Source organism: Bos mutus, chromosome 2 (assembly GCF_027580195.1).
Source record: "Bos mutus isolate GX-2022 chromosome 2, NWIPB_WYAK_1.1, whole genome shotgun sequence".
Lineage (NCBI taxonomy): Eukaryota > Metazoa > Chordata > Mammalia > Artiodactyla > Bovidae > Bos > Bos mutus.
This window is the reverse complement of record NC_091618.1, coordinates 63,292,430-63,317,272: the sequence shown is the minus strand read 5'-3', so window position 1 is coordinate 63,317,272 and position 24,843 is coordinate 63,292,430. Positions and strand designations below refer to the sequence as shown.

The following is a 24,843-nucleotide window of genomic DNA, read 5'->3' as shown; positions in this document are numbered from 1 at the left end:
TGATTACCCTTAGGTTAGGCTTTCACTGTGTTTTAAAACTTAGGAAACTGGAAAAACTCTATCCCTGACTCTGTTGAGAGTCTGGCACTTGATCCTGACTCTCCTGTGGGAAGAGCCAGCCAGAGAGGAGGAGCAGCCTGCCCTTCATGGTAGCCTCCTCTTAGCCACAAGCCTCACTGATCTCTATTGCCTCTCATCTTCTCCCAGCATGACCTTGTAGGCATGCAAAGTGGGGGTCCTTGCTTGAGTCCTTTGCCTCCCCCAGGGGATACCATGTAGTGAGGTGATTCCTGATCTGTCCAGTCCAGACCACAGTCTACTCTGTAGCTCACTGTCCACAGTTGGGGCCCCCTTGAGAATTCTGTGACTCTTGCCAGGCATAAAATCTCTTTTCCCAAGGCAGAGTCTGTGCAGAAGTTGAAGGAAGCACTCTCCACTTCCATCTCTACACCTGGACATGCTGCCTTTTGCCAGGATTGGTGGGCATGGATGGGCACAGGGGCCTGGCGGGGGAGAACCTCTGTCCTGCCCGCCTCCCCTTCTGTGATACTTCCACACTGAGTCAAGCCACGTGTTTGACTCAGGAGCCCGTTCGGCATCTCACGCTGTTTAACCCACTGTGATGAAAGCTGCGGCAATTATATTTTAATTGAGATGCACGCTGCTTCAGCAGACACAAGACAGCTACAGCTACTGCTAATTAATTTTCTTCCGAAATGACAGCATTTAATAATTATGCTCCGTGGTGCTCATGATTCGGATGTAGTTTACCTCTCTGGGCGCTATTCAGTGGTTTCTACCCAGAGTTGGTTGGGGACATTCTCGTGTCTTGTGACGCATGTGGCTTCAGACGTGAGCAGACAGTCGTGCCCCACAGGTGGGCAGTTCCTGTTCCTCGGGGCCTGGGGGAACTTGCCCCCTGCCCCCTCAGCACACAGGCCAGGGCCTCTCACTGGCCTCCAGTCCTCTGAGGCAGGAGGACTGAATGATGGAGAGTCTGGGGTCTGGAACATCCCATGTAGACTTGGGTTTTAAGTGTGAACTTGGACAAGTTGCCCTTAGCCATCTCACCTATAAATGGGAAAAACACTGCTTCTTTCTGGGGTGACTAGGAGGCCGCACAGACCCCTTGTGTGCCACTGGGAGACAGCATGGGCCCTATGGGCACAGGCATGGCTGGGGCTGAGACAGACCCTGCCGGCTGTGAAATAGCCACCTTAACCCTTCCCCTGGGCTCCTGTCACTCTGTGTCCCCAGGCGCTTGGCCTCTGGGCCTTTTTAAATGTCAAGTACAAATTCCTGTTCTTGGCTCAGCCCTGCCCGGGGGCTAGGACTGTCCTGTTAGTGAGACAGGGCCCCCAAAAGCCCTCTGAGATGGGATTGAACCAGATGCTGGTTTTTGTAGCCATGGCAGCTCCTGAAGCCAGGCCAGCGGCAGCAGGTGCCAAGCAGGTGGGGGATGGCATGGCGGGGGGAGAGGGCAATGGCTTTGAGTACCTGCTGGGCGCCTGTCTTGAGACATATGGACACATTTAATGCTTTCAGTGTAGAGTGGTTTGTGTTATGCCCAATTTCTAGATGGAGGAAACTGAGGCTCAGGGAGGTGGGGTTATGCAGCTCACGAGAGAATCCAGTTCTCTCTGACTCTGCACCTGACTCCTTCCACTCTGTTGTCTGTCAATGGGTGGCCTGGTGGGCAATGGGGAGACATGCAGCCTCTGGCCCTGGGAGGGACTGCTTGAGGTCGAGTAGGACAGACAGATGTTAAGAAGGTAAGATAGGTGTGTGTATGTTGGGGGTGGTCAGTGTTTCTAGAATTCAGGGCTCTGGTCCAGGACAGTCTCTGGCAGTGGGTCATGGAGATGCTGAAGCTGGCTGGGGCCCCACTCCCAGGAAACACCCCAAGGTCACCTGGACGCCTTGTGTCCTTGTTGAGGGGCTTTCCAACCTGCTTCCCCAGGCACCTGCTGTGCTGGGGTGCTTGTGGTGCTCCGTGCCTCTTCTTGGTGTGGAAGGGCTCCTGGAGAACCTGGGGGCTGTGTCTCGGGGCTCCTCTGACACAAGCTGGGTGGTGGGAGGCCTGTGGGATGGGCGGCCGGGGACCTGGAGGCAGGTCAGAGTGGGCTCTAGGTCTCACTCTTTCATCCCCTTGACTCCCCTCCAGTCCTGAACTCTGGATGTGCTATGAGGGGAGGGCTGCCACTGGGTAGGGAAGGTGAGTTCTGAGCCGGCCCTGCTGTGCAATAATGTCTTCCCCTCTCTGGACTTGAGGTCCTCACCTGGAAGATGAGGGTTTGGTGAGAGACTCCCCTTCAGCTGGAAATATTAGGCGGTAGACTGGGAGTGTGGTGTTGGAGACAGAGGACTTGAGGGGCCAGATGGAGTTGTGATGGACTGCATTCTAGAATGGGGGAGAGACCCTGCCATTCTTCCTTCAGAAAACCTGAAGGAGGCCTTTTTTGTGAGCCTGCTCAGCCAAGGGTCATGCAAGAGTTCAGAAGTGACCAAGAGCCAGTCCTGGTCCCTGGGTGATGTTCTGGGAAGGTTGATCCCAGGTGTGTCTGGGAGGCCTGGCCACTGCTGCTGGCTTCCCAGAGAAGGCTGACCAGAGTGGGGAGAGCCCTGGACTGCCTGCTCACCCCAGCCAGGACACATGGCTGAAATATGTGGCTATTTACCCCCGCCCCTGAGTTCCCAGCAGACCCTTGGGCCAGCTCTCCTGCTCTAGACCTTCGTGCAGGGGGTAGGAGAGTGGCATATGATCAGGAGCAGCCCAGTGAGTCTTGCATGGCAGCTGCTCCTGTGGATAGAGGGTGGGATGCAAGGAGCCTGGCCAAGACCTCAGATTATTCACTGCTGGGCTCCGATCCCCATCACCCCACCCAGCTGAGAGCAGGAAGCTGTGAGGTCCAGAGGAAATGGCAGGGTATAGGGCTGCAGAGGTGAGGGGCTGGGTGTGGGGGCATGCAGGCATCTTGGCAGCTGTTCTCCCCAAAGGGACAGAAGGATCAGTGGGAGCAGGAGGGAAGGGTGCTCTGGGGCCAGCCTGTGTGCAGTGGGCTAGGGATCTTAGGGGGCTGCACAAGGAGCCCTGAGCAAGGAGGGTCCCCTCTGCCCCCAGCCAGGGCCTCTCCCACCTGGAAACCCCTCCTCTCACAGCTGTGAAGCTTCTTTCTTAGAGGGACACCACCTCCACACCACCACCTCCCCAGTCGTAGGCAGAAGCAGTGCTGGCAGAGAGTGTCTAGGGAGTCCCAAACTGGGGGCAGCTCTGTCTGGGGTGTGTTATTTAAGTGTGAATGGGTGCGTGTGAATGAGTGTGTGATTGTGGGTCTGTGTGCAAGTATGCATAAGTGTGACAACACGAACCAGTATTTGTGAATGAGTGTGTGACTTTGTGAGTGTGTGTGCTTACGGATCATGTGAGTGAACATGTATAAGCTTGTGTGAGAGCTGATGGGGAGAGTTGATGGGTATGTGTGTGTGAGTGCGTGAGAGGGTGGGTGCTGGAGGAGGGTGAGGGTGAGAGAGGAGGTCCCGTGTCCCCCACTCCGTGCTCTGGGCTCTGGGCTCTGGCTCTGTCTCAGCTGCGGGGCTACAGCTGTATCTTCCGGGGCAGAGGGTGGAGGCAAATGGGGGATCCCCAGGCACCCCTAGCCCCCGTGGATCTAAAGACCCTTCCCCTGCACAGCCTGGGGATGAGTGGGTCAGGAGGGCATGGCAGTAGCTGGAAATAAAACTTGGGGATCTCAGCAGCCATTTCTTTCAAGTGGGCTCACTGTTTGCGAGATGGGAGTGAGGGCATCTGAGCTGCAGCTTAGGGCACCTGAGTCCAGCATGGGCCAGGTGGAGATCGGGGACTCTCAGCTGCAGAAGCTGCTGGGGAGTCCGGGGGGCAGGCAGGGACACCTGGCTGACCAGTCAGCCTCACGGCCTCCAGAACCAGCCTGACCTGGTCCTCGGAGCCCGGGCCTGCCCTGGCCTCCTCCCTATCCTGGTCTCCTTTCCATCCTGGCCTCGCCCCCTCACCTGTCATCGAGTGATGATTTCTTTGGCAGCCCCCCTCCCCACGGCTTCCTGGCTCTTGTCTCCTGGCCCGGCCGTGTTCCACCCCTCCTGTGACTGAAGCTGCCCCCCGTCCGTCCTGACGCAGTCTTAGCAGCTCACACCGCCGCCCCCGCAGCCAGAGAAAATAATTAGGGGAGTGAAGTGTGTTCCCTGCCAGGTTCCCAGGGCAGGTGACGTATGTGGGGATGGGGCCGAGCCCTGGTCTCTGTGGTCTGTTTCAGGAGGGTGATGACAGGGTGACAGGGCTGGTGAACTGCTGGGCTGGTGCTCGCCTGGTCCCGAGTGTCTGAGGGTCTCAGGTTGTACACATGGCTGGTGGGGTGAGATCAGGGGTAAAGCTGCCTCAGGACCCCTCTCCCTGTGTTTAGAGGGTGTGCAGCAGGCTGGATGTCCTGAGCAGGGGCCTTCTACCTGTGCCAGGTGAGATGCCAGAGACCTGATACCCTCTCCACACAAACCTAGGGCCTCCTGTCTGCTTATCCTGCTTGTGGGAGCTGTGACAGGGAAGCCACGGGGCAGAGTTGGAAATACTAGAGGTGTTGAAAGGTCTGCTCTTGGTTATGTCAGCGGAAGTGTGGGTTGAACCAGAGGAGGGCAAGCCTCTGGGTCCAGCCTGCACTTGGGTTGGGCACCAGGGCTGACAGCCTTGTCAGAGGGACGGATGGTGGATGCTTCAGGGGGGAACAGGTATTAGAGAATCTTTATTAAGAAACTCTCCACCCTGGGGTGACTGTCACATGAGCCAGGCTCTCAGGGCAGAGCGGGGCACAGGGGAGGGAATCAGCACCCCCTTTCTGCACATCCATGCTCTGCCCCATGTGAAATCACTCTCGTGTGTCAGTGCAAGGGCGCATGTGCCACTGGCTGTGTGTCGTGCTGACCACCGGCAGCCAGACAGATACATCCCCAACCTATGAAATCGGTACGATTGTCCCTCTATGTTGCAAACCAGGAGCCATGTCCTGGGAAAGGCCAGTTGACCCCATGGCCTCCCAAGACAGGCTGTGACCCAGGAAATCCTGCTGGCCCCTGTCCTGGCCTGGGGTGTGTGGGAGGCCCCAGCCAGGGCTGAGCACTGGGGCCGGGACCTCCTGCAGCCTGTGTGCCTGGCTTATCAGGCCCTCGTGGGCATCCTTGAATACTGAGCCTGGAGCAGGTTCGGGCCTTGGGGGAAAAAGCTATAGAGTCCAAATCCTGGACTCCGAGAAGGAATCAGGATGGCCCAGCTTGGAACATGGACCTGGGCGACATGGAGCTGTTGCCTGGAGGGTCCAGGCCCAGTGTGCCTTCTACCCTCTCCACTCGGTAAGAGAATTTAGACTCTCATGGTTCAATGATGGTTATGGTTGGCACCTACTGAGGGCTTTCTCAGTGCTGAGGGTGCCATGTTATCTAGCTCACTGTGTACAGAGACAGTAACCAGCTCACCAAGGACACAGCAAAATAGGGCAGGGCTGGGGTGTGACCCTAACCACTGGGTGCTCCTGCCTCCCCAGACTCAGACCCACCGCCTCTGTTCTCCTCCCCAGACCTGGCAGTGTGCAGGTCAGTGCTGTCTGGGGTCAGCGTGTGTTTGAGTGTGTCTTTTTGTGTGTGTTTGTGTCAAGGGTGTGTTTGAGTTTAGGCAAATGGGGAAAGAAAACAACACGCGCGTCCTTCCTTGGCTTCGTAGACATCACTGCATGGGGAAGGAATGTGGATTCAGCAGAACATGTTTTTCTCTGTAGTATGTAAATATCTTGGGATTTGTCAGTTCTCAGAAAGGCATCTATTACTCAGGTCTTACCTAGCAGTCGTCGCTGAAAGGGAAGCCTGGTGCAGACACACACACACACACACACACACACGCACGCACACTCACCACCCCCCCCCCCACACACTCATGCACACACACACACCCTTTAGCAGCCGGAAAGCAGATGCTTCTAGGATTCGGATGAAGCAGGCATGTTGAGACCAAGGTCTAATTGCTGGGGTGTGCCTGGGAGGTTGGAAGCCACCAGCCTCGTGTCATCTTCCGTTCCTTTCTGATAAGCAAATGGCCTCTCTATGGGCACGCAGGGCCCTGGCGGGCTGTCCTGTTGCTGGATGGGTGAAAAAGGAAGGAAGGAAGGGTGGGAGGAGAGGGGAGAAAAGAGAAAAAAAAGAGGAATGAAGGGAAGAGTAAGAGAGATAAGAGAAAGGGATGAAGAGAGACAGATCACAGCTCAAAGCAGGATCTGCAGAATCTTTCCAGGGGCAGAGGAGTGGGAGGGTGGGGTGGTGGCTGTCATTCACTCCACCTCCCCAGCAGGCCTCCTGGGATCCGAGGGGGATGATGATCCTGGAGACCTCAGTTTCCTAGGAATAGATGGCGTCACTGGCTGCTACAGATAGGAAACCTTGGCTCAGAGAGGTGACGACTCCTGCCGACTCCCAGTTAGTAAGTGGCCGTGCTGGCCTGGGAGTCTCCTCTGACTGGCCCTGGCCAAGCTGTCCCCTTCCTCTAGGAGGACACTGTTCCCCTGATTCAGGTCCCCATAGCCCTCTCTGATGGTCCCTCTCAAGTGGGCCTTCCCCGTGCTCTGGGCAGGATAACCCACTCCTTCCTTCACCAGGAGTTACTATGTCAGTGCCACTTGCTGGTGGACCTGCCCCTTAGTCCACCCGCACAGCTGGATTCCTCCTCGGGAGCTCAGAAACTGCAGAGTGAAGGGCTCAGCCCAGTAGAGGTAAAGAGTAGGGGCTTGTGTGGGGGACCAGAGGCCATCTAGAATATGCCATTGGTTTTGCAGGTGTCAAGGAGCCTTGGTTTTTAGAATGCAAACCTTTACAGTATAAACAGATGTTGATTCTAGCTCCCTTTTGCTCAAAGACTTCAGTGACCCCCAGTTCCTTCTGTATCAAACCCAGACTCTGGCCCCCACTCTCCTTCAGTGCTGCCCTGTCCCTGGCTGTCTCTTGCCTCCTGCACTTCTCAGATCCTGTCTCACCTTTCCTACCTGCTGGGGGTGTAGGCCTTGCTGTGAGGCCCCAAGGGCAGGCTCCAGGGCTGGTAGGCTTCAGGGATCCATTTTTGTCCCCAGGGCCGAGCCCACAGACCCCAAAATGTGCTGCCTCTCTCCTGACACTTCCCCAGCACTCTGGAAGCTGCGCCCGAGGGACCAGGAGTCTGGCTGCCGTGGCAGGTCATCTCTTGGCCTCTCCGGTATCCTCCGGCTGCCTTTAGCTTGTCTCCCCATGACTGCCCCGCTCAAGTGTTGCTTCCCCTCGCTTGGGACCTTGGTTCCAGCACATAAATCTGAGTCTGAGTAGGCCCGAAGGATGTATGCACAAGTTGGAGATGTGGAAACCGAGGCCCAGACAGGGATGTCAGTTCTCCAAGTGGTCATGGCAGAGAGGTTCCCAGGGCCCGGTTCCCTTCTCCCAGTGAAGCGTGGTGTTCGGCTCTGGGGAGGATTTTCTGACGTGTTTCTGAGCAGTGTTACATCTCTGGAGAGTCTCAGGAGCCTGGCAAAATGACCCTGTCTCCCTGCGCCCACTGTCTGCTGACTTCAGCGAGGCATCCTTGCCTGCAGTTGGCTTATCCCCCACTCCGAAGCTCCCACGTGTCTTCAGTGAGTCCCCACGTGTCTCTTTACTCCCCATGGTCTCTTGGCAGAAGCCTCTCTTTGCCACGTTTCCTCATCTGGAACACTAGCTGTGCCCACTCCTGGGGCTGCCAGGAGGGTGGGATGGGAGATTGGAAGCCAAGGACCCAGCCGGGGCCAGGCCCTTCCAGCCTCTGTTGTTGGTGTCTCTGAGCTTCAGTTTACTTGTCTCTAAAGTGGGGATCAGAACAGTATCTTCTTCATAGGAGTCAAGATGCAAACCGGTGCCATGTAATGGGCTCTTACGTGGGAAGGCTGTCAGTAGCTATGAATCCCCCAACTCAGCTTTCATCTGGATATCTCAAAGATGTGGCCATTTTAACCGAGACTCTTGGAACCGAAAAACAGGACCCACACAGGTAGCCTTTTCATGGTGGAATTTCAGACTCTGGAGGTGGGGTGGATCCTGGGGAGTTAAGGGAAGGGGGCGTTTGTTGGAAGCAGCAGTCATGTCTGCACCAGACATCCTGAATTGGAGGCACGATGTCACCTCTGGCCTGGAGCTTGATCTTTCTGGCAGTTTCTTAACAGTGAAGGAGCTGATGGCACCCAGTTGTGATGGATGGAAGGATGCTGGACTGCTGGGGGAGATGGATGGAAGGATGCTTTGCTGCTGGGGGCACAAACCAGTTTCATTGTTGGGGGCTCTCCTTCCATCCTTAATGATTCTTTTATTCCATGAGGAATGGGAATGCAGACCCCCGCTTGGGGTCCCCTCATCAAGTTTGAGAGATGTTGTACAGCACATCCAGTCCCCTTGAGGAAGAAAGAAGGTGTTTTTCTATAATATCAGCTCCTGCCTGCTCTTCCCCCCAAAATCATCACCACTTGGCCTTTCCTGGACCTCCTGCTTCCTTTCTGGGCCCCTCCTTGCTGGCACTCCGTGGCCTTTCTCTCTCCTGGTGAGGAAAGGAGGCAGGGGTCCGGAGGGCCCAGCTCCACCTCAGAGGCTCTCAGCACAGACTCGCCTGACCTGGCCACAGTCCAGCACTTGAGGGGCCTCAGTCATGGGCAAGGATGGTTCGGTGGCACTGGCCAGGGTTCTCTGGGCCAAAGGAAAAACAAAGCAGCTGGCACAATTTTTGGCTTTTGAACATTTCCTTTGGGGATGACTGGAGTGGGCCCTTGGTAGGAAGGGAGATGTAAGGGGAGACTGAGGTTTTGAAGATGCTTTTCACAATATTTCTGATAAATTCAATTTCAGGCTGCCCAAGATTTGGGGCCAGCCTGGAGGTTTCCAGCCCAGTTTGCTGGCTTCTGAAGCGGAGGGGCCTCCCTGAGGATGGAGAGCCAGACACTCTGGTGGACACTAGACTCCGTGAGGCTGTGGACAGAAAGCAGTCAGACCCCTTGGCTGGGTCTCCATTGCCTGGCTTCTCTCTGTCCTGGTTTCTCGTCTGTGAAGAGGGAGGTAGTGTTGCTTCAGTGTGAAATGTAGGGAGGGAGACTTGCCCTGGTGACCCTGAAGGGAGAGTCCTCTCTGCGGGCAGAGGAGCTGGGGGGAGGGGCAGACCATCCTCCTCTGTCTGCCCTGCTGGAGTTGGGGTGCTGGAAGCAGCCCCCATTCTGAGGCCCAGGAGGCCCCCCTTTAAAACTGGTCAAGGACACAAATTGTTCCTACACCCCTGTACTTCGTAGTTAAAATAAAGGCTAGATTTGTAGTTTGTGTTGGTATTTTCTCTATTTTCATTAATAAATAACATTTTAATGGAAAAAACAGTATGACTTTTACATTAAGGAAAATTGCCAAAACCCAACATGACCACACATGCCATCATCCTAACAAGAGTTTTTTCCTTATGTATTGTTTCCAGTTTATTCTCCAGTTGCAATTATGGGATGCATTCAAGTTTGCTTTATTTTTACCTCCCATATGATCTCAAACATTTCTGTATTTCTGTCTTTGTAACAGTGATCTAACATAGCTGCAATACTGTTCCACTGTGTTGCTAAAATACAATATATTAAAAACAATCTCCCTCCTGTTAACATGGAGGTGGCTGCCAGGGTTTTGCAAGCATGGCTGCAGGGAACATGTTGCACGTGCTCTGGTCTGTGGCAGCATCAGGGAGGCAGGCCAGAGGCTTAGCAGATGCTTTACTGCAGGTGGTATGCTTGCAGTAGTCTTTGGGCTGGCTGGAGTTCTGCTTCCTGCTGCATCCTGAAGCCACACACCACCCAGCAGGTGCCTTCTTCGTGTGAGGTGCTGACTAGATGTTTCAGAGACAGGAAATCATGGTCATTTACAACAGCCCTGGAATATCAAATGTTTAGCTTCATTCTCCATCAAGAGATTCTGAAGTAAGGAAGAGCTGAGTCACTTGCTCATGTGCAAGTTGCTCAATTGTGTCCGACTCTTTGCGACCCCACGGACTATACAGTCCATGGAATTCTCCAGGCCAGAATACTGGAGTAGATAGCCTTTCTCTTCTCCAGGGGATCTGCCCAACCCAGGGATTGAACCCAGGTCTCCCTCGTTGCAGGCGGATTCTTTACCAGCTGAGCCACAAGGGAGGTTCCAGCAAAAAGCTGACTCTGGCTTTGGGTCCAGTATTCACTGCACTGCCTCTCCTGGCATAAGGTAGTGAGCTCCCCATCCCTGGGGGTGAGGTAATCAAGAAGAGGTTGGATGATGAAGTGTCTCAAGTACCCTAGATCAGAGTTTCTCAATCTTGGCAGGGTAGTTCTCTTTTGTGGGGAGCTGTCCTGACCATTATTGGAGAAGGAAATGGCAACCCACTCCAGTGCTCTTGCCTGGAGAATCCCAGGGACGGGGGAGCCTGGTGGGCTGCCGTCTCTGGGGTCGCACAGAGTCGGACACGACTGAAGTGACTTAGCAATAGCGGTCCGGACCATTATAGGATGTTTAGCAACATCTCTGCCTCTCTACCCACCAGTAGCTAGTAGTGCAATTTGAAAACAATAAAAAGTGTCTCTGGATAGTGCCAACCCATTCCCTGGGAGTCAGATTCGCCCCCAGTTTCTCACCTGCTGGAGAGGATCCCTGAACTGTTACAGAAGGTTGGTCATGGGCTCTCAGGACCTCTGGGACCTCCGAGGGGCTCTGCCTGGGAGGATCCCTTGATGGATTCTGTCCCTATCAGTGGGTGGTTGATTGGAGGGAATGAGTGTGGTGCCATCATGGAAGGAGTCTTGGGACCCAGGTTCAGGAAGGGCCTTTTCCACACGTGGCCCCAAAGTCCAGATGTAAAGCCTTACAACCATGTAATATGCTCTAGGGTGCGAACCCCACTGCCAGTAAGGATGATGGGTTGCAAGACAGTCCTGTGACCAGGGGGAACCTAACTTTTTACCTTCTCTGTGGCTTCTGGCCCATTTGGAGGACTTGCCTCATTTGAGGAAACCCTGCATGGCAGCTTGGCCTCTCACATGGGCTGAGACATCCTGGAGCATCTTCCCAGGGGCAGTCCTGTCTGGGAGTCCAGAGCCTCTCGACTCACACGTCAGGTCTGGGTGGCGGGGCTGGCAGGGAGACTGTGATTTGCAGGGCTGCGTGTAGACTTGGGCTTTAAAGAGCTCTCTCATTTCCTCTCCGGAAGCCTTCAAAAGGCCTGGGAAACAAAAGGGGCTTGATTGAGTGTGCCTTGGAGAGCTTCATCGAAAGTGGGAAAGAACAAACGGCATGCACTCCAAAGCCACTTCATTCTGCATGTGGTGTCACGCCAAGAAACGCTGAAGTGGGGGACAAGCAGAGAGACATGTTCCTTGTTATCAGGAGGGTGTGGACTGGCGGTTAGAGTCAAGGACAGCCGTCAGCAAACTGCGTAGGGATTTCAGCACCCATCCCCCAGATTCTCCTCTTACTCCCCTCCACCTCCTCCCTCCAGCCCTCTCCATTCCTGTATCCTTCTGCTTAGAGACATTAACTTTTTATATGACAGCCACTTAAGGACTGACCTTATTCCAGGGCACTTTGCATTTAAATAGACTGTTCTTGAAAATGAAAAATCTTCAAAGAAGTGACTTTCTAATGGTAGAATTTCAGATAGTGAATAGAGGTGGATTTTTTTTTTTTTTTAAGCCAGAGAAGTGACTCTGGTAGAATTTCAGGTAGTGAATTCTATCTGGCACCTTCTAGGCTGCCTCTTTCTGTCAGGGTCTCAGGGTCAGTTAAATAACTATTAATAGCCGTCGACTGTGTGGCAAGCACTAGTTAGGGAACGGTTTAGGAGATAACTGATTTAGAAATGCTGGATTTATTACTTTGATGGCTCCCACTCATTGCACATGTATAAGACACAGAGTGTGTGATGGGCAGAGTGTCAGGGTCTGGGAGCAAATGTCAAAAAGCTGAACCACTGAGAGAGATGGTTAAGCAGAGAGCTTAAAGTGTCTCCTGAGCACTGTGTTAACATGGGAACCCTGGAAGCCCTCCTGGGGGAGGTGGCGCTGGCCTTGACATTCAAGGTATAAATAGGAGTTCATTGAGTAAGGGTGGCAAGAGCATGAGCACAGACACTGACCCGTGGTGTCTGTGGGTTGCAGACTTCTGGAAATATCCCATGTGAAGGGTGAGGTCTGAGTTGGTGGGACCAAGGCTGAGGAGGCAGGGAGGCCTTGGGGGCCAGGTGCACCCAGGTATGTAGTTTAGACATCTTTCCACAGGCTATGGGAGCCACCAGTGGTTAACGCTCACCCTCTGTTGGACACGGCTTCAGGGCTCTGAGGCCCAGGCTCGCTGCCTCCCGCTCACTGTCTAGACATTGCCCTCCATCGACCTTAGGACACCTTTCTGGACCTCAGCTGTCCTCCTTTTGAAGATACTTATTCACCCCTTCCTCCAGGAAGCCCTCCTTGACCTTCCTCAGGCTAGCTCAGGCCCCTCATGGAGCCCTGGGACATCCCCAGTCTCCCTGAGTGGGCGGGTCCTCAGGCTTCCGTCAACCAATCCGGGGTCAGGTCCCCAGGCCTGGGGGAACCAGACACCCGGTTTGGGCTGTGATGTGTGACGGCCAGGGGGTGGGGATGGAGAAGGGTGTGTGGGGACATGAGGGCTCCAGGGTGTGCAGGCCCAGGAGAGGTGGGGACCAGCCGGGCAGGGTCCCAGTCCCACCCAGGACAGCTTAGCAGGCACTGAAGGCAGGACACTCCTGTTGGCTTTAGCTGTCAGGGTGGTGCTGGTGGACTCCAGGGAAAGCCAGTGGCTAAGCCTGGCAGAGGCACAGACAGAAGAGCTGAGTGCAGGCATGGCCTGGGCCGTGGGGGGAGGGCTGTGGCCGGGCAAGTTGGAGCAGGGTGCTGCGCAGGCCGAAGCGGGAGATGCTGGGCCACCCACCCGCCCGGTTCTTCCAGGAGCCTTGAGAGCAGAGCAGCTGCCCCAGATCTGCAGCCAGTCCTCCCCACCCTGTCTTGCTCCCTACCCCGGGCCCGGCATCACCCGTGGAGAGGGAGATCTCAGGTCTTTGGAGATTGTTGGTGCTCAGTATACATTTGCTGGTTCGTGGACACAGGTGGGTTCAATCTGTTTACTCATGTCCTGTCTCTGCTTCCCCAGGCCAAAATCCCTGTTTCTGCCCAAGTGTGGCATCATGTGACACTCCCGAGGGTCCTGCTTGCCCATCTCACTGGTGGGGCACTGAGATCAGAGATGGGCAGACACTTACCCAGAGTTGCACAGTGAGTCAGGGTACTCTTGGGACAGGGGAGTGATGTGGTCAGTTGAGGTCAGTGGCTGAGGTGTGAACTGGTAAGGAGCTTGGGGACGGCTCTTTGGCATTGTTGGCAAGGAAGGGGCTCGCTGCTCTGTATGTGAGCTGCCTGGGTAGGGGGCTGGACCAGGTGACCTCTGGAGGCCCTTCTTGGTGCTAAACTCTGGGATCAGAATGAGAAAACTGAAGGGGTTCAGGAAACATACTTTGTACCCTGGAGGGGCTCCTTGCCTGGCTGCCTTGTGGTACCCAGAGTCCTCAGCAGGCCTAAAGCCAGAAATCAGACCAAGGTCCTCTCCTGCTATGGGCAAGTTTAATCTCTTCCTGTAGCCAACTCAGAATTGCCCCTGGCACCCTGCTGGCAACTGGGGCGACCCAGCCCCTCCCCAGGAGAGCTTCTGTGACTTGGGTCGCTTGTGCTGAGATGTTTACTGAGATGTTTGAAGAGATCTATTCTGGGTATGCAACTACCCCACACCCACCATCCCTGACCTGGGGGGATGCTCCTCTAGAGGCTGCAGTTTGGTTCCGATTAGAAGGATGTGGGATGGCCATTTGCACCAGGCCTCTAACCTGAAAATGCCACTCTCTAGCCTACGGTTCCACTGGGAGCAAAGAGTGCCTTAGGATGGGTAATGGTTCAAAAAGCACCTTTTAACCAACAAATACTCCCAGGTTTTATTTGTCTTGAAAATGGTGTACGCTTACAGTACAAGAGATAAGTATTCATAGACTTGGGTGCTCAGCACTGTACGTGGCAATCTTCATGCTTCACTTCCCTGAGCAGGGATTGAACCCCCTGCATTGGGAACATGGAGTCTTAGCCACTGGACCACCAGGGAAGTCCCTGGGAACTTTTTTTCACAGCCCAGCTGGCAAACACTGCCATTAGAAGTTGATGACAGCCCCTTCTCCTGACCTCAGGGCCAGCCTGAGTTCCAACCCACCCCACCCCCGTGCTTCTGGGTCCCCAGGAGCCCCCAACCTTGTGGGAAGGCCGAGGGGAGGCTGGGTGGGAGAAGAAATGGATCCTTGCAGGCTTGAGAGCTGAAGAGCATTTGTATGTTGAGTCAGTCACCAAACAGTGACTTGACCTTTGTCAGGACGTTTGTCTGGGGCAGGCGTTGCAGGCGTAAAGGGGGCGGCCATACGACAGGACTCAGAATACAGTGACCTGGGAGCATGCCCTTGGGGGACACGAAGCAAAACTGGCCTGGTAGGGGTTGGCCGGGTGGGCTCTAGGGAAAGAACACTTCAGACAGAGCTGGAGATGTGTTAAACTGGGCGGCTGTGGGGCGAAACTGGGGGGGCAGCGAGCCTGGAGGGGCAGATGGGGACAGATCCCAACGTGGCCTTGGTGCCGTGAAGGGATTCGGACCTTGTTCTGTGGTTCTTTTCCCCACCTCAGAGCTTTGCTCGGGCATTTTCTCCACTTATTGGGCCTCTGTCCTTGTGTCTCCCCCGCCCCAGGTTCGGACGAAGGGGACCTTGGTGCCCATGGTGCCCATGTGCCTTCCACCACCCCGGAGCCCTGCAGGCTGAGGCCTTCCCCCTGCCGGCGGCCTGCCCAGGGCCGTGTTTCTCCTCCTCTGGGCAGAGGCGAAGCTTGTTTTTCCTCCCTACTTAGGAATCGGCGCCTCAGAAACACACAATGCAGCTGTTAAAATATCTGGGTCTGTCCGGGCGGCTGCACAGTGGGCTCCTTGTTCACCTCGCAGACGGCGGCCCTGCGGGGGCTGAGCTGGGAGCCCGCCTTTGCCAGCCGCCTGCCGGTGAGGGTGTTGCGGCAAGACCCTGGCCCTCGGGGCTCTGCTGCTTTGGGACTTCCACAGGGGAAGGGGACAGACAGTGGCATTTGGAATCAGCAGGATAACACATTCTAGAAAGATGCCAAGTTGAGAGTTTCCTCATTAGACCCCAGAGGTCCAGACATCTGCGGAGGGTGGGGGAGGATGGAGAGGAAGGGGGTGTCATGGGCTGTGGGGTCCAGGCTCAGAGGGGCCTCCTGCCGCTGCTGGGACTGCCAGGGGCAGGTCTTCCTGTCCCGGTGGGCAGATGGGTGGGTGTCTGGCAGGGACTGCAGTGATGGTAACGCAGAGAGCATTTGAGTGGGAGGTCCCGTGTGTACAAGGCCCTGTGCTCTTCATCTTTATCCTGAGGGAGGCACCATTTTCATCCCCATTTTACAGATGAGGAGACTGAGGCTTAAGGAGGAGTTGGTTCTTATGCACAGCTCTAAGTAGAGCCGGGATGCAAGCATGGACCTCCTTTCTCCAGTCTGTGCTCCCTGTGTCTCCTCTGAAGGTGCTGGCTGCTGACATGTGCAGGGGGTGTTCTCGGTTTCAGGAGCAGCCCTGAGCCCTCATCAGAGCTCACCCATCTTCTTGTGCTGCTCTTGAGACTGAGGGTGAGCTCTGATGAGGGCTCGGGTTGGGGGTGTCAGGGCTGGCTTCCCTGATTTTAGAGCATGGCTTCCCTGGGTAGAGCCTGGGGGAGAGGAGAGAATGTTCTGAAGCAGTGGGATGAAGAGGTAAGGGGGATGGAGGCAGCCTGATGTATTCAGGGAAGGAGCCCAAGTGCAGGCTAGTGGAACTGCAAGGCTCTCTGAAGAGTGAGTCACCAAAGAGCTCTTACCCTCTCCCTCCCAGAAAGAAAAAGCCTCTTGCCCAGCCCCGGCCCTCCCTACACTCTGCTCCCCTTGTCTGAGGTTGGCTGCTGGCTGCCACCAGAGGGGCCTGTGTTTCCTGTCGTCGGGGCCTCCCTGGCTGCTATTCTGGTCCAGAAAGTCAGTGTATTAGGGTTATAATCTGCTTTCCTACACACCAGCAAGCCCAGGGGCTGGACAAATGAGGGAGTTTTCATAGTTAGAAAATACATTCAAGGAGAGATAAATAAACAGGTGCCCCACGAGGAGAGTGGTTTCTGCATGGTGCCCATCCCTGGCCACAGGAGGACGGGGAAGGCTTTGCACATCCCTCACCCCCAGCCCCCAGCTCTCAGGCCTCTGGTCTGAAGTTTCTGGCAGCAGTAGGGGTTGTGGCAGCCACACGGGCTGGCTGGTGCCACAAGGGTGTGTCCGAGACCCAGCAGGCATGTCTCCTCACTGAACCTTGGTCTCCCCGAATCCTGTCTTCTTGGAGAAGGGTGCCCACCTGCAGAGGTTCACGTGCCTGGTTGAACTTGGCCCAAACCCCACTGAGGACCCAGTGTTTGCAGTACTGCTGCTGTAGGGTGTTCATGGCCACGTTGGGAAGGTTGACTGCCTTCTCAACCACCCTGGGAGTAAGGAGGATGCTCAGTGTTACACGGGAGGCTCAGAGAGGGAAATCCACCTGGTCAGACACACAGCAAATGTAGACTGCACTGGCCCAAGCACAGACATGTCTCTCACTCTGAGAGAAGAAAATGCACACGTTTTAAAAGGACATGATTTTGTCCCTGGCATGAAGGGCAAGCAGAGTGTGTCCCACCTAGTGCCGCCCTGGGGAGCCCTCCCCTCACTCCCTACCTTTTCCCCTCAGGATGGAGAAGCGACTGTCAGTTTGATCCACTGGGCAGGGGCTGAGTTGAAGTCTGTGTCTGTCTCCCTAATACCTCTGACATAAGGAACCAGGACATCCTTCATTTCCCTGTGGCTGGCCTTACACTGTGGTGCTCGTCGGGTGACCCTTGGATCTGGAGCGCCCTTTAGAATGTCCATTTTCCAGATGGAACACAGAGGTGATGGGAGATGAAAAGGCTCAGTCTTCCACTCATGGCAGAGGTTGGACGAGTCCTCGGGAACTGGGGGCCATGAGAGGGAGAGCGCCTGCTACTATCTTTTCAGCTGTAATGAGATTGTAATTATTATACCATTCACCTGCATTTTCCACTGCAGGAAATTTCACGTGTTTTATCTCATTTGATCATAAAACAAGTCTGTGATTAAGGCTGGGCAGTTGATTATTATGTGTTTGTGTACCCAGGGTATATGTGTGTGTGTGTGCATATCTCTGTACACATACATGCATATATGTGCCAGTGTGTGCACATGGTGTGTACATCTCTCTGTAACTGTGCATGCACATGCGGACAACCCCGTATGAACGTGTGACAGTGGGTGTGTGTGTGTGTGTGTCCATGCTCACGCATGTGACTATGTGCATGGTCGTGGTCACTGCTGTAGGTTGTGTGGCTCTACGTGTGTGCCTGTGTGTGTGGGACCTGGGCAGCATGCTGAGATCAGCCAGAAGGTGAGCACGCCAGGGCCCCAAGTTGGCCAGCATCGCTGGGAGGAGAGGTTTCATCCCTTCCCTGGAGACGGATTTTGCCCGAGGAAGACGCTCTGATTCCTGCAACTCGCTCATTCAGGAGAGTTCAAAGCAGCCCAGTGGCAGGAGGGAGTCTGGGTTGTAGAGTTCAGAGTGATTCGTTCATTCTGCTCTGATAATTAATTTATTCTCAAGCCAGTCCTTTCACTCCGAGTGCTTCATCTTTGCTGTGCTATGGCCTCCTCCTCAGAATAACGTTTTGTAGTATAAAATACATAGGATTGGGAGGGATAAATCAGGAGCTTGGGATTAACATATATACAGTACTATATATAAGACAGATAAACAGTCAGGGCCTACTGAATAGCACAGGGAACTACACTCAGTATTTTGTAATAACTTATAAGGGAAAGGAATCTGAAAAAGCATGTATATATAAATATGAAAAGTGAAAATGTTAGTTCTCAGTCATGTCTGATTCTTTGCGACCGCATGGATTGTAGCCTGCCAGACTCCCCCATGTCCATGGAATTTTCCAGGCGAGAATACTAGAGTGGGTAGCCATTCCCTTCTCCAGGGGATCTTCCCAACCCAGGGATTGAACCTGAGTCTCTTATGTCTCCTGCATTGGCAGGTGGGATTTTTACCATTAGTACCACCTGGGAAGCCCATCTGTGTGTATGTATATGTGTGTGTGTGTGTGTATATATATATATATATATGTATTTATATAAAACAGAATCACTTTGCTGTACACCTGAAACTAACACAGTATTGTAAATCAGCTATGTGTTGTGCTTAGCCGCTCAGTCGTGTCCGACTCTTTGCGACCCTATAGGTTGGACTATAGCCCACTAGGCTCTGTCCATGAGGATTCTCCAGTCAAGAATACTGAGTGGGGTTGCCATGCCCTCCTCCAGGGGATGTTTACAACCCAAGGATCGAACCCAGGTTTCCACATTGCAGGTGGCTTCTTTACTGAGCCACAGGGAAGCCCACATCACCTATACTTCAATTAAAAAAAATTAGGATTATGGAGGAGACTGCACTGACTGCAGTGATCATAGGTTAATAGGTGTGCTTCTTTGCTGGCATGGCTGGCAAGGTTGGTGGGGAGGTGTTTAGTGCCGACCCTGACCTTGAGCCAGCGCTGTGCTAAGCATAGGTGATGCCCATGCTGTGAGCATATCTGTGGCTTGTGCTGGTGGCAGGCTCACAGGCACTGTGACTTTTACCCACTTTCATGCCCAAGGGAAACACCAGATTCCTGTTTCAAATTACTGAAGAATAGTACTTCGTTCCCATCCAGGTTCTGCAGCCTTGCTTTAATTGGAACTTATCAATTATTTGGAAGCTGGAAGCGATCTTAGGAGCACCCTGTGTAGTTTTTCCTAAACCTGCCTGTGTATCAGAAACACCCGTGGAGCTTTTGTAAAAGTTCAAGTATTTTGCCCCCCGCCCTCTGCCTGGACCTGTGGCATCAGAATGAATGATGGCAGGAGAAGCCCCAAGGGTGTCTTCAGAGGCTTCAGGTGCTGCCAGTGTCCCTGGGGGGGTGGGTGCTGAGAACCTGTGTGCAGCTCCAAACAGAAAGGGGACTCCTCGTGGCTCTGGGTCTAGCCCCTCAGCCCCTTCCCCAGCAGAAGCCCAGGAGCGTGGCTTCCTGGGTAAAGTGGGGGTGTTGACTCTCTCTAACCTGGTGGGGGCTGTGCTCTCAGCCCCTCCTGATCTGGATCCTATTGTGGAGTTGGTGGGCTGTCCCGCAGCACAGACCACAGGCCGCCAGCAGGGGCCTGGGGACCCGCACCCCTCCCTGCTGTCCCCAGCTGGCCTCCTGGAGCCCAGGTGAGGCTGTTGACAGGCAGAGTCTGCCCCAGAGGAGCTTCAGGGAGTGAAAGTGGCTGCCTGGGACCCTGGGCGCCTGGTGTTTACCCAGAAATTGTGCTAATCCCGGTAATTCCTGTGATTTACGCGGCCTCTCGGCTCTGTCTGCTGCCTTCCTCTCCTGGAGGAGAGGGATGGGGAGGGCCGTGGCTGGTCTGCAGAAGATGAGGCTTGTGACACAGTGGTCCCTGCAGGCCCCACCCCTTTCCCGGCGGGGTCAGTTCCCCACGGGAGCTTGCGGAACCCTAGGCACTCCCAGCCCCACTGCCCTCTGGGGTATGGAAATCTAAATAAGCCCACTCCCACCCACTGTGTCCACCTGGTCCTGGGGTGGGCTCGCCCTGAGGCTTTGGGCAGAGTTCCATCCAGAGGAGCTGACCGTGGACCTGGACCCTCTCCCTCTGTGGACAGTGGCTTTGGGCTGCTCCCCTCTTCCTCTGTAATGATCTGAATGCTGCCATCTATACTGACCGTATAACAAGGTGGGGATGTTGGCATGAGACAGCTGCAGCTGCTGTACCCCAAGAAAACCCCCAGCCTCTCCCTCTTCTTTCCAGTCTCCTCATGTCCCTCAACAGATGTGGTCATGGTCCCTTCTTGACTGAGCCTCTTTATTCGCCACGGCAGCCCTGACTCTACAGTCCATGGATTCTGAGTTGCCGGCCCCTCAGGTTCCTCATCTGCCTTTGGGGCTGCCTTCCAGAAGCCTGGGTTTGGTCACATGGACTGACCCTGTGGGTTCCTTGAGTCCTGTCCTGGTTTCTGGTCCCTCAAGCCCACTTCCCTCCAGATGCTGGCCTGGTTCCCTGGGTCCACTTTGTCCCATCGGCAAGGGGTTGGAACACATGCTCAGCTGGGCCTGGGGACCCAGGGGTGCAGAAGCCCTGCCCTGGCTTGGAGGAGGTCATGGTTAAGTAGGGTGGATGTATAGCAGGTTGTGGCCAGGCTGTGTGAGAGGGGTCAGACCCAGGGGAAGGAGCCTAACCAGCTCCCAGCCTACGGCAATGTGAGACACGAAACTGATTGTCTACAAAGAGTTATTGAATAAAGAGTTAGGGATGAATGTACAACTACCAACTCCTTCTTCCCTCCATCAGCCTCGGTGGACCATACTCCCTGCAGGGCCATGTTGGCAGGCAGCCCTGGACAGAGCCTCGGCTTTTGCCTATCCCTTGGCTGGTTGTCCCCATTCGCCAATCTTGCTACCTTAGATACAGCCCTAGGACAGGGGCCATGTTGAATCCTCATGGGCTTCTGGCATAGGGCTCCTCACACTCAACACTCAACTCAATTCCCTAAATGCCTCTAGGGAATTCTGGGGCAAATCTCTTTGTACCGCAGGGTCCTCACTTGAGGAACAGTTTACCGTGGTGCTCCAGAATGCAGCTTTGTGCCAGGCAGCCTGGGTTCAAGGCCGGGTGCAGCCACTTTAAGCTGTGTGTCTTTGGGCTACTCAGCCTCTCTGAACATTGGTTTCTTCCTACATACATTGTTGCAAGGATTAAATGAACTCACTCTTGCAAAGAGCTTGGCACCTGGTAAATGCTTGTTCAAGGTGTGTTGTTCCAGCTATTATTTTGTTTTTACTTCTAAATTCAAGATGTGTTTAAGCTCACCTGAGCTTCTTGGGATGAAAAACCAGATTGTTCACAAAATCACTTGTATTTCCAAGAGCTGTGATTTCCTGCATCTGAGATGCACTTTCTTTGCCAGGCATTCTTGAGAGGGAGTCCCTGGTGGTTCAGTTGATAAAGAATCTGCCTGCAATGCAGGAGATCTGGATTTGATCCCTAGGTCGGAAAGATCCCCTGGAGAAGGGCGTGGCAACCCACTCCTGTATTCTTGCCTGGAGAATTCCATGGACAGAGGAGCTGGCAGGCTACAGTCCATGGAGTCACAAAGAGTTGGACATGACTGAGTGACTAACACTTTCACTTCCTGAGTGGTTGCTCTGTGCCAGCCTGAGTTGGGAGCAGCTCTGGACCTGGTGGTGATGATGAATATAGTACGGGGGTAATGGGGGTGCTGCAGGGGTCTGGAAACAGAGGTGACCATGATTGGGGAGGAGTTGGGGGGCCTCCCAGAGGAGGTGACAGCTGAGTGGCATCTTGAAGGAAGAATATCAGTCTGTCATACAGAAAGGGTGATGGGTTTCCGGTGGGCATGCCAGGGTCAAGGTAAAGAGCAGGGTGGGATGAAGATGCTGAAGGTAGACCCAGGAAGACTTTACCTGACGGCCAGGGGGCTCAGCAAGACCTTGGCCAGGGGGAGGGTTGTGATCAGATTTGGTCTGGAGAAGGTGCCTGTTTTTAGGATAGAAGGTGCCCTGGAGGGGTACCCAAGGTGGGACAGAGCTGCTTGTGACCCAGAAGGGAAGGATGTGGGGTAGAGAGGCCCCATTGGTGAGGTGCTTTGGGGGTGAAATGATGTCTATTGCAGCTGATTAGATGTGGGAGGAGGATGTGGGAGGACGGTGGCCTAAAGTTCCGGCCAGAAGGCTGGGAGGGGTGGTTCCTGGGGCCAGGCTAAGGGGGCAGAGAAGGTGGAGCAGGCGCGGCCCAGGGGGTGTTGTTGGTGCTGCTCAGCCAGCCAGCATCTTACAGCACAGATTATACAAATAGGCTTAAAGGATCAGCCAGTGATCCCGAAATCTAAAGGCCAGAGGAAACCCTGTAACTCACCAGAACCCTCAGGGAGAGCTCTCTGTCTCTCATCTATCCAGGGTTTTCTGGATGTTTTCAAGACTGAAACCAGACAGGCTGGCCTGTGAGATAAATTCAGGCAGTTCAGAGCTAGGGCTGTCTGCCTGGCAGGTCAGCCGAGCTGCGACCGCCTCCTTGCCTCACGTCCAGCATTCTTTTGCACTCCCACTTTCTACTTAGAAAAACATGAGAATATTGTGCAGACTTTTAAAACGTGACATTCTAGGGCCTGTGGATGTAAGATTTGAGGCTCCCAGGGAGGGAGCTGACCACTGCCTTTTGGTTTCTGCCACCCGCGACCTATAAGCCCTGCCCAGAACCTTCTCTTCCAGCCGGTGTGGAGACCCACTGCCTTCTTTCTGAAACAGCGGCCATGGGCCTCCTTGGCTGTCTCGAATGGCTGCCCCATTTTTTGCTTCTTTTATGGCAAAACTTCCTGACTCAGTGCCTGTGCCACCATCTCTCCCTGAGCGTACCTGGGCCCTGGTCACTGCCGCGCAGCTCCGGGGCCTCATGGAGTCTCTGATGGAGCTGACTGCTGTCAGCTGTTTCTCTCTCGGTTGGATTCCAGGCCCCAACACACCCCTAGAGATTTTACTTTCTCTTCTTTTGCCCTCGTCCATTCCTGCTCACTCTCCTTGGCTGGTTTATCTTTTCCCTCCTGGTAATGTTGGAATGCCCTGCATCCTGTTCTGGAACTTTCTCTGCCCTCTCTCTTGGACATCTTGCTCTGGGCCTGCCATATTCCCATTTGTAGCCTCCATGTCTCCCTGAGCTCGGCCTTATTTCTAACAGTCTCTGCTCTTTTTTTAATTGAAGTACAGTTGATTCACAATGTTGTGTTACTTTCGGGTGTACAGTGAGATGGCTCAGTTTTACTTATACATACATTCTTTTCATGTTCTTTTCTGTTATGGTTTATCCCAGGATATTGAGTAGAGTTCCTTGTGCTATATACAGCAGGACCTTCTTTCAGTCTTTGCATGTCTTTATAGGCATCTCAGACTTAACATGGCCCAAACTGAACACCTGCCCTGAACCTACTTCTCACCCCTGCTACATCCAAGCAAGTGGCTCCATTGTGCAGTCACCCCAGTGCTCAGCCAAAAATAGGAGCCATCTTTGACCTACCCCTGTTCTTTTAAGAAAATTGGCTTTCAGATGTCTGTTCTGTAATAATTGATGCAAACACTGAATTAGCAGTATCTGTGGGGAAGCATCACTTAGAAAAACACCTGCTTGTGACCCACTAGCCTGATGGAGATGGCGCGTTCCCTGAGCCCTGTGTTCCTTGGGTTCCTCTCTTAACCCATGACAACTCTTTCTCTCATACCCAAGCGAGGACTGTGGGCTCTGTCTTCAGAGCCAGTGTCCCTTTAATCCAAACCACCATGTATCTGCCTGGGTCATTGTAGTCAGGCCCCTTCCTCCCAGATCTGCTCTCTATACACCTGTAGGGTGACTCCTTTATACTGTTGAGTCCTGTTACGTCCCCCTTCTGCTCAAAATACTCCAAGGGCCTGTACTCAGCTTCTTGCTGCTCCTGGAACAAACCAGCCTCCTCCCACCCAGGCCGGCAGCCCCTGCCCCTGCCCTGTGACTGCCGCAGTCTCCCTCAGACCCTCAAGTGGCATCCCATCCCTTCCTTAGTGAGGCAGGATGGTGGCCTTCCTGCCCTTCCCATGCTGCTCTAGCCTGCCCCTCTGCTTTCCTTCACACACCACCTCTCACTAAGGGGAATGAAATATACATTTCTCTGTCCCCCACCTTAGTTATCATTTCTCCCAAGAAGGGTGTCAACTCTGTGGGTTGTGTTCTCAACACCAGGCATAACACTTGATGCATAGTAAGGCCTCGATAAGATATTGACTAAACGCATGAGAGTAAATAAATGATGAAAACTGTTGAATGAATGAATGAGCAAATGGATGAAAGAGTGAATGAACATACACGTGAGTAAGTGAAAGGTGGACCTGGTGAGCAGCCAAGGAATGGGAGAACGAGGGCTTTTCTTTGAGGACCTCCTTGTCGTGGTCCTCTCATTGATTTTTCTTGTCCCGTGAGTCTGAGTTGAGGGGCATTGCTTTCTGACTTTCTTTCTCAAGATAGTTCTTGCTACTTGCCATGTGCAGGACTAGGAACTTGTTGCTTAGATTTGAAAAATCTTGGGTAACAGTGAAAATGCTTGGCTGCTGTCTGTGAGGTCGTTTGAAAGACCAGATGAATCTCAGAATGAAGAAGCCTCAAAATTAGTTAAACCCTCCTTGGCAAAGATCAGAGGAGGAAGCTGTTTGCTTTCGGAGCACGGGGCGGTGGCTGGGAACCTGGGTTGGTGCTTCCTAGCTGGGTCTGGGGGACACGTTGGTGATTGCCTTTGTCTCCCCCTCCAGGGCTGCCACCCAGGACTATGTGCGGCTAGGATGGAGACATCCGCCTCAGCCACGGCCACGGACAAGAAAGAAGTCAAAGGTGGGATCCTGGAGGGCCTCGCTTTCCCTGACCCCGGCAGGAAAGCCTCGGCCCTCGCGGTGGCCACGGCGGCGGCTGCGGCCGCAGTAGCTGCCCAAGGAGGTACTTGCTGTTCAATGCACTTGGCAGGGGAGGGGGCTGTTTTTCATGAGTCCATTTGAGATTCAATGAG

General features: G+C 54.1%; 1 protein-coding gene across 1 annotated transcript in view; it reads left to right on the top strand.

Moving 5' to 3' along the window:
• The window catches only part of GLI2 (GLI family zinc finger 2), a 267,022-nt gene that overhangs the window by 47,971 nt on the left and 194,208 nt on the right, over positions 1-24,843 (top strand). The window contains 1 exon segment of the mRNA XM_070389163.1: positions 24,593-24,773. Within this exon segment, the coding sequence (XP_070245264.1) occupies positions 24,623-24,773 (151 nt within the window). The 5' untranslated portion in view covers positions 24,593-24,622.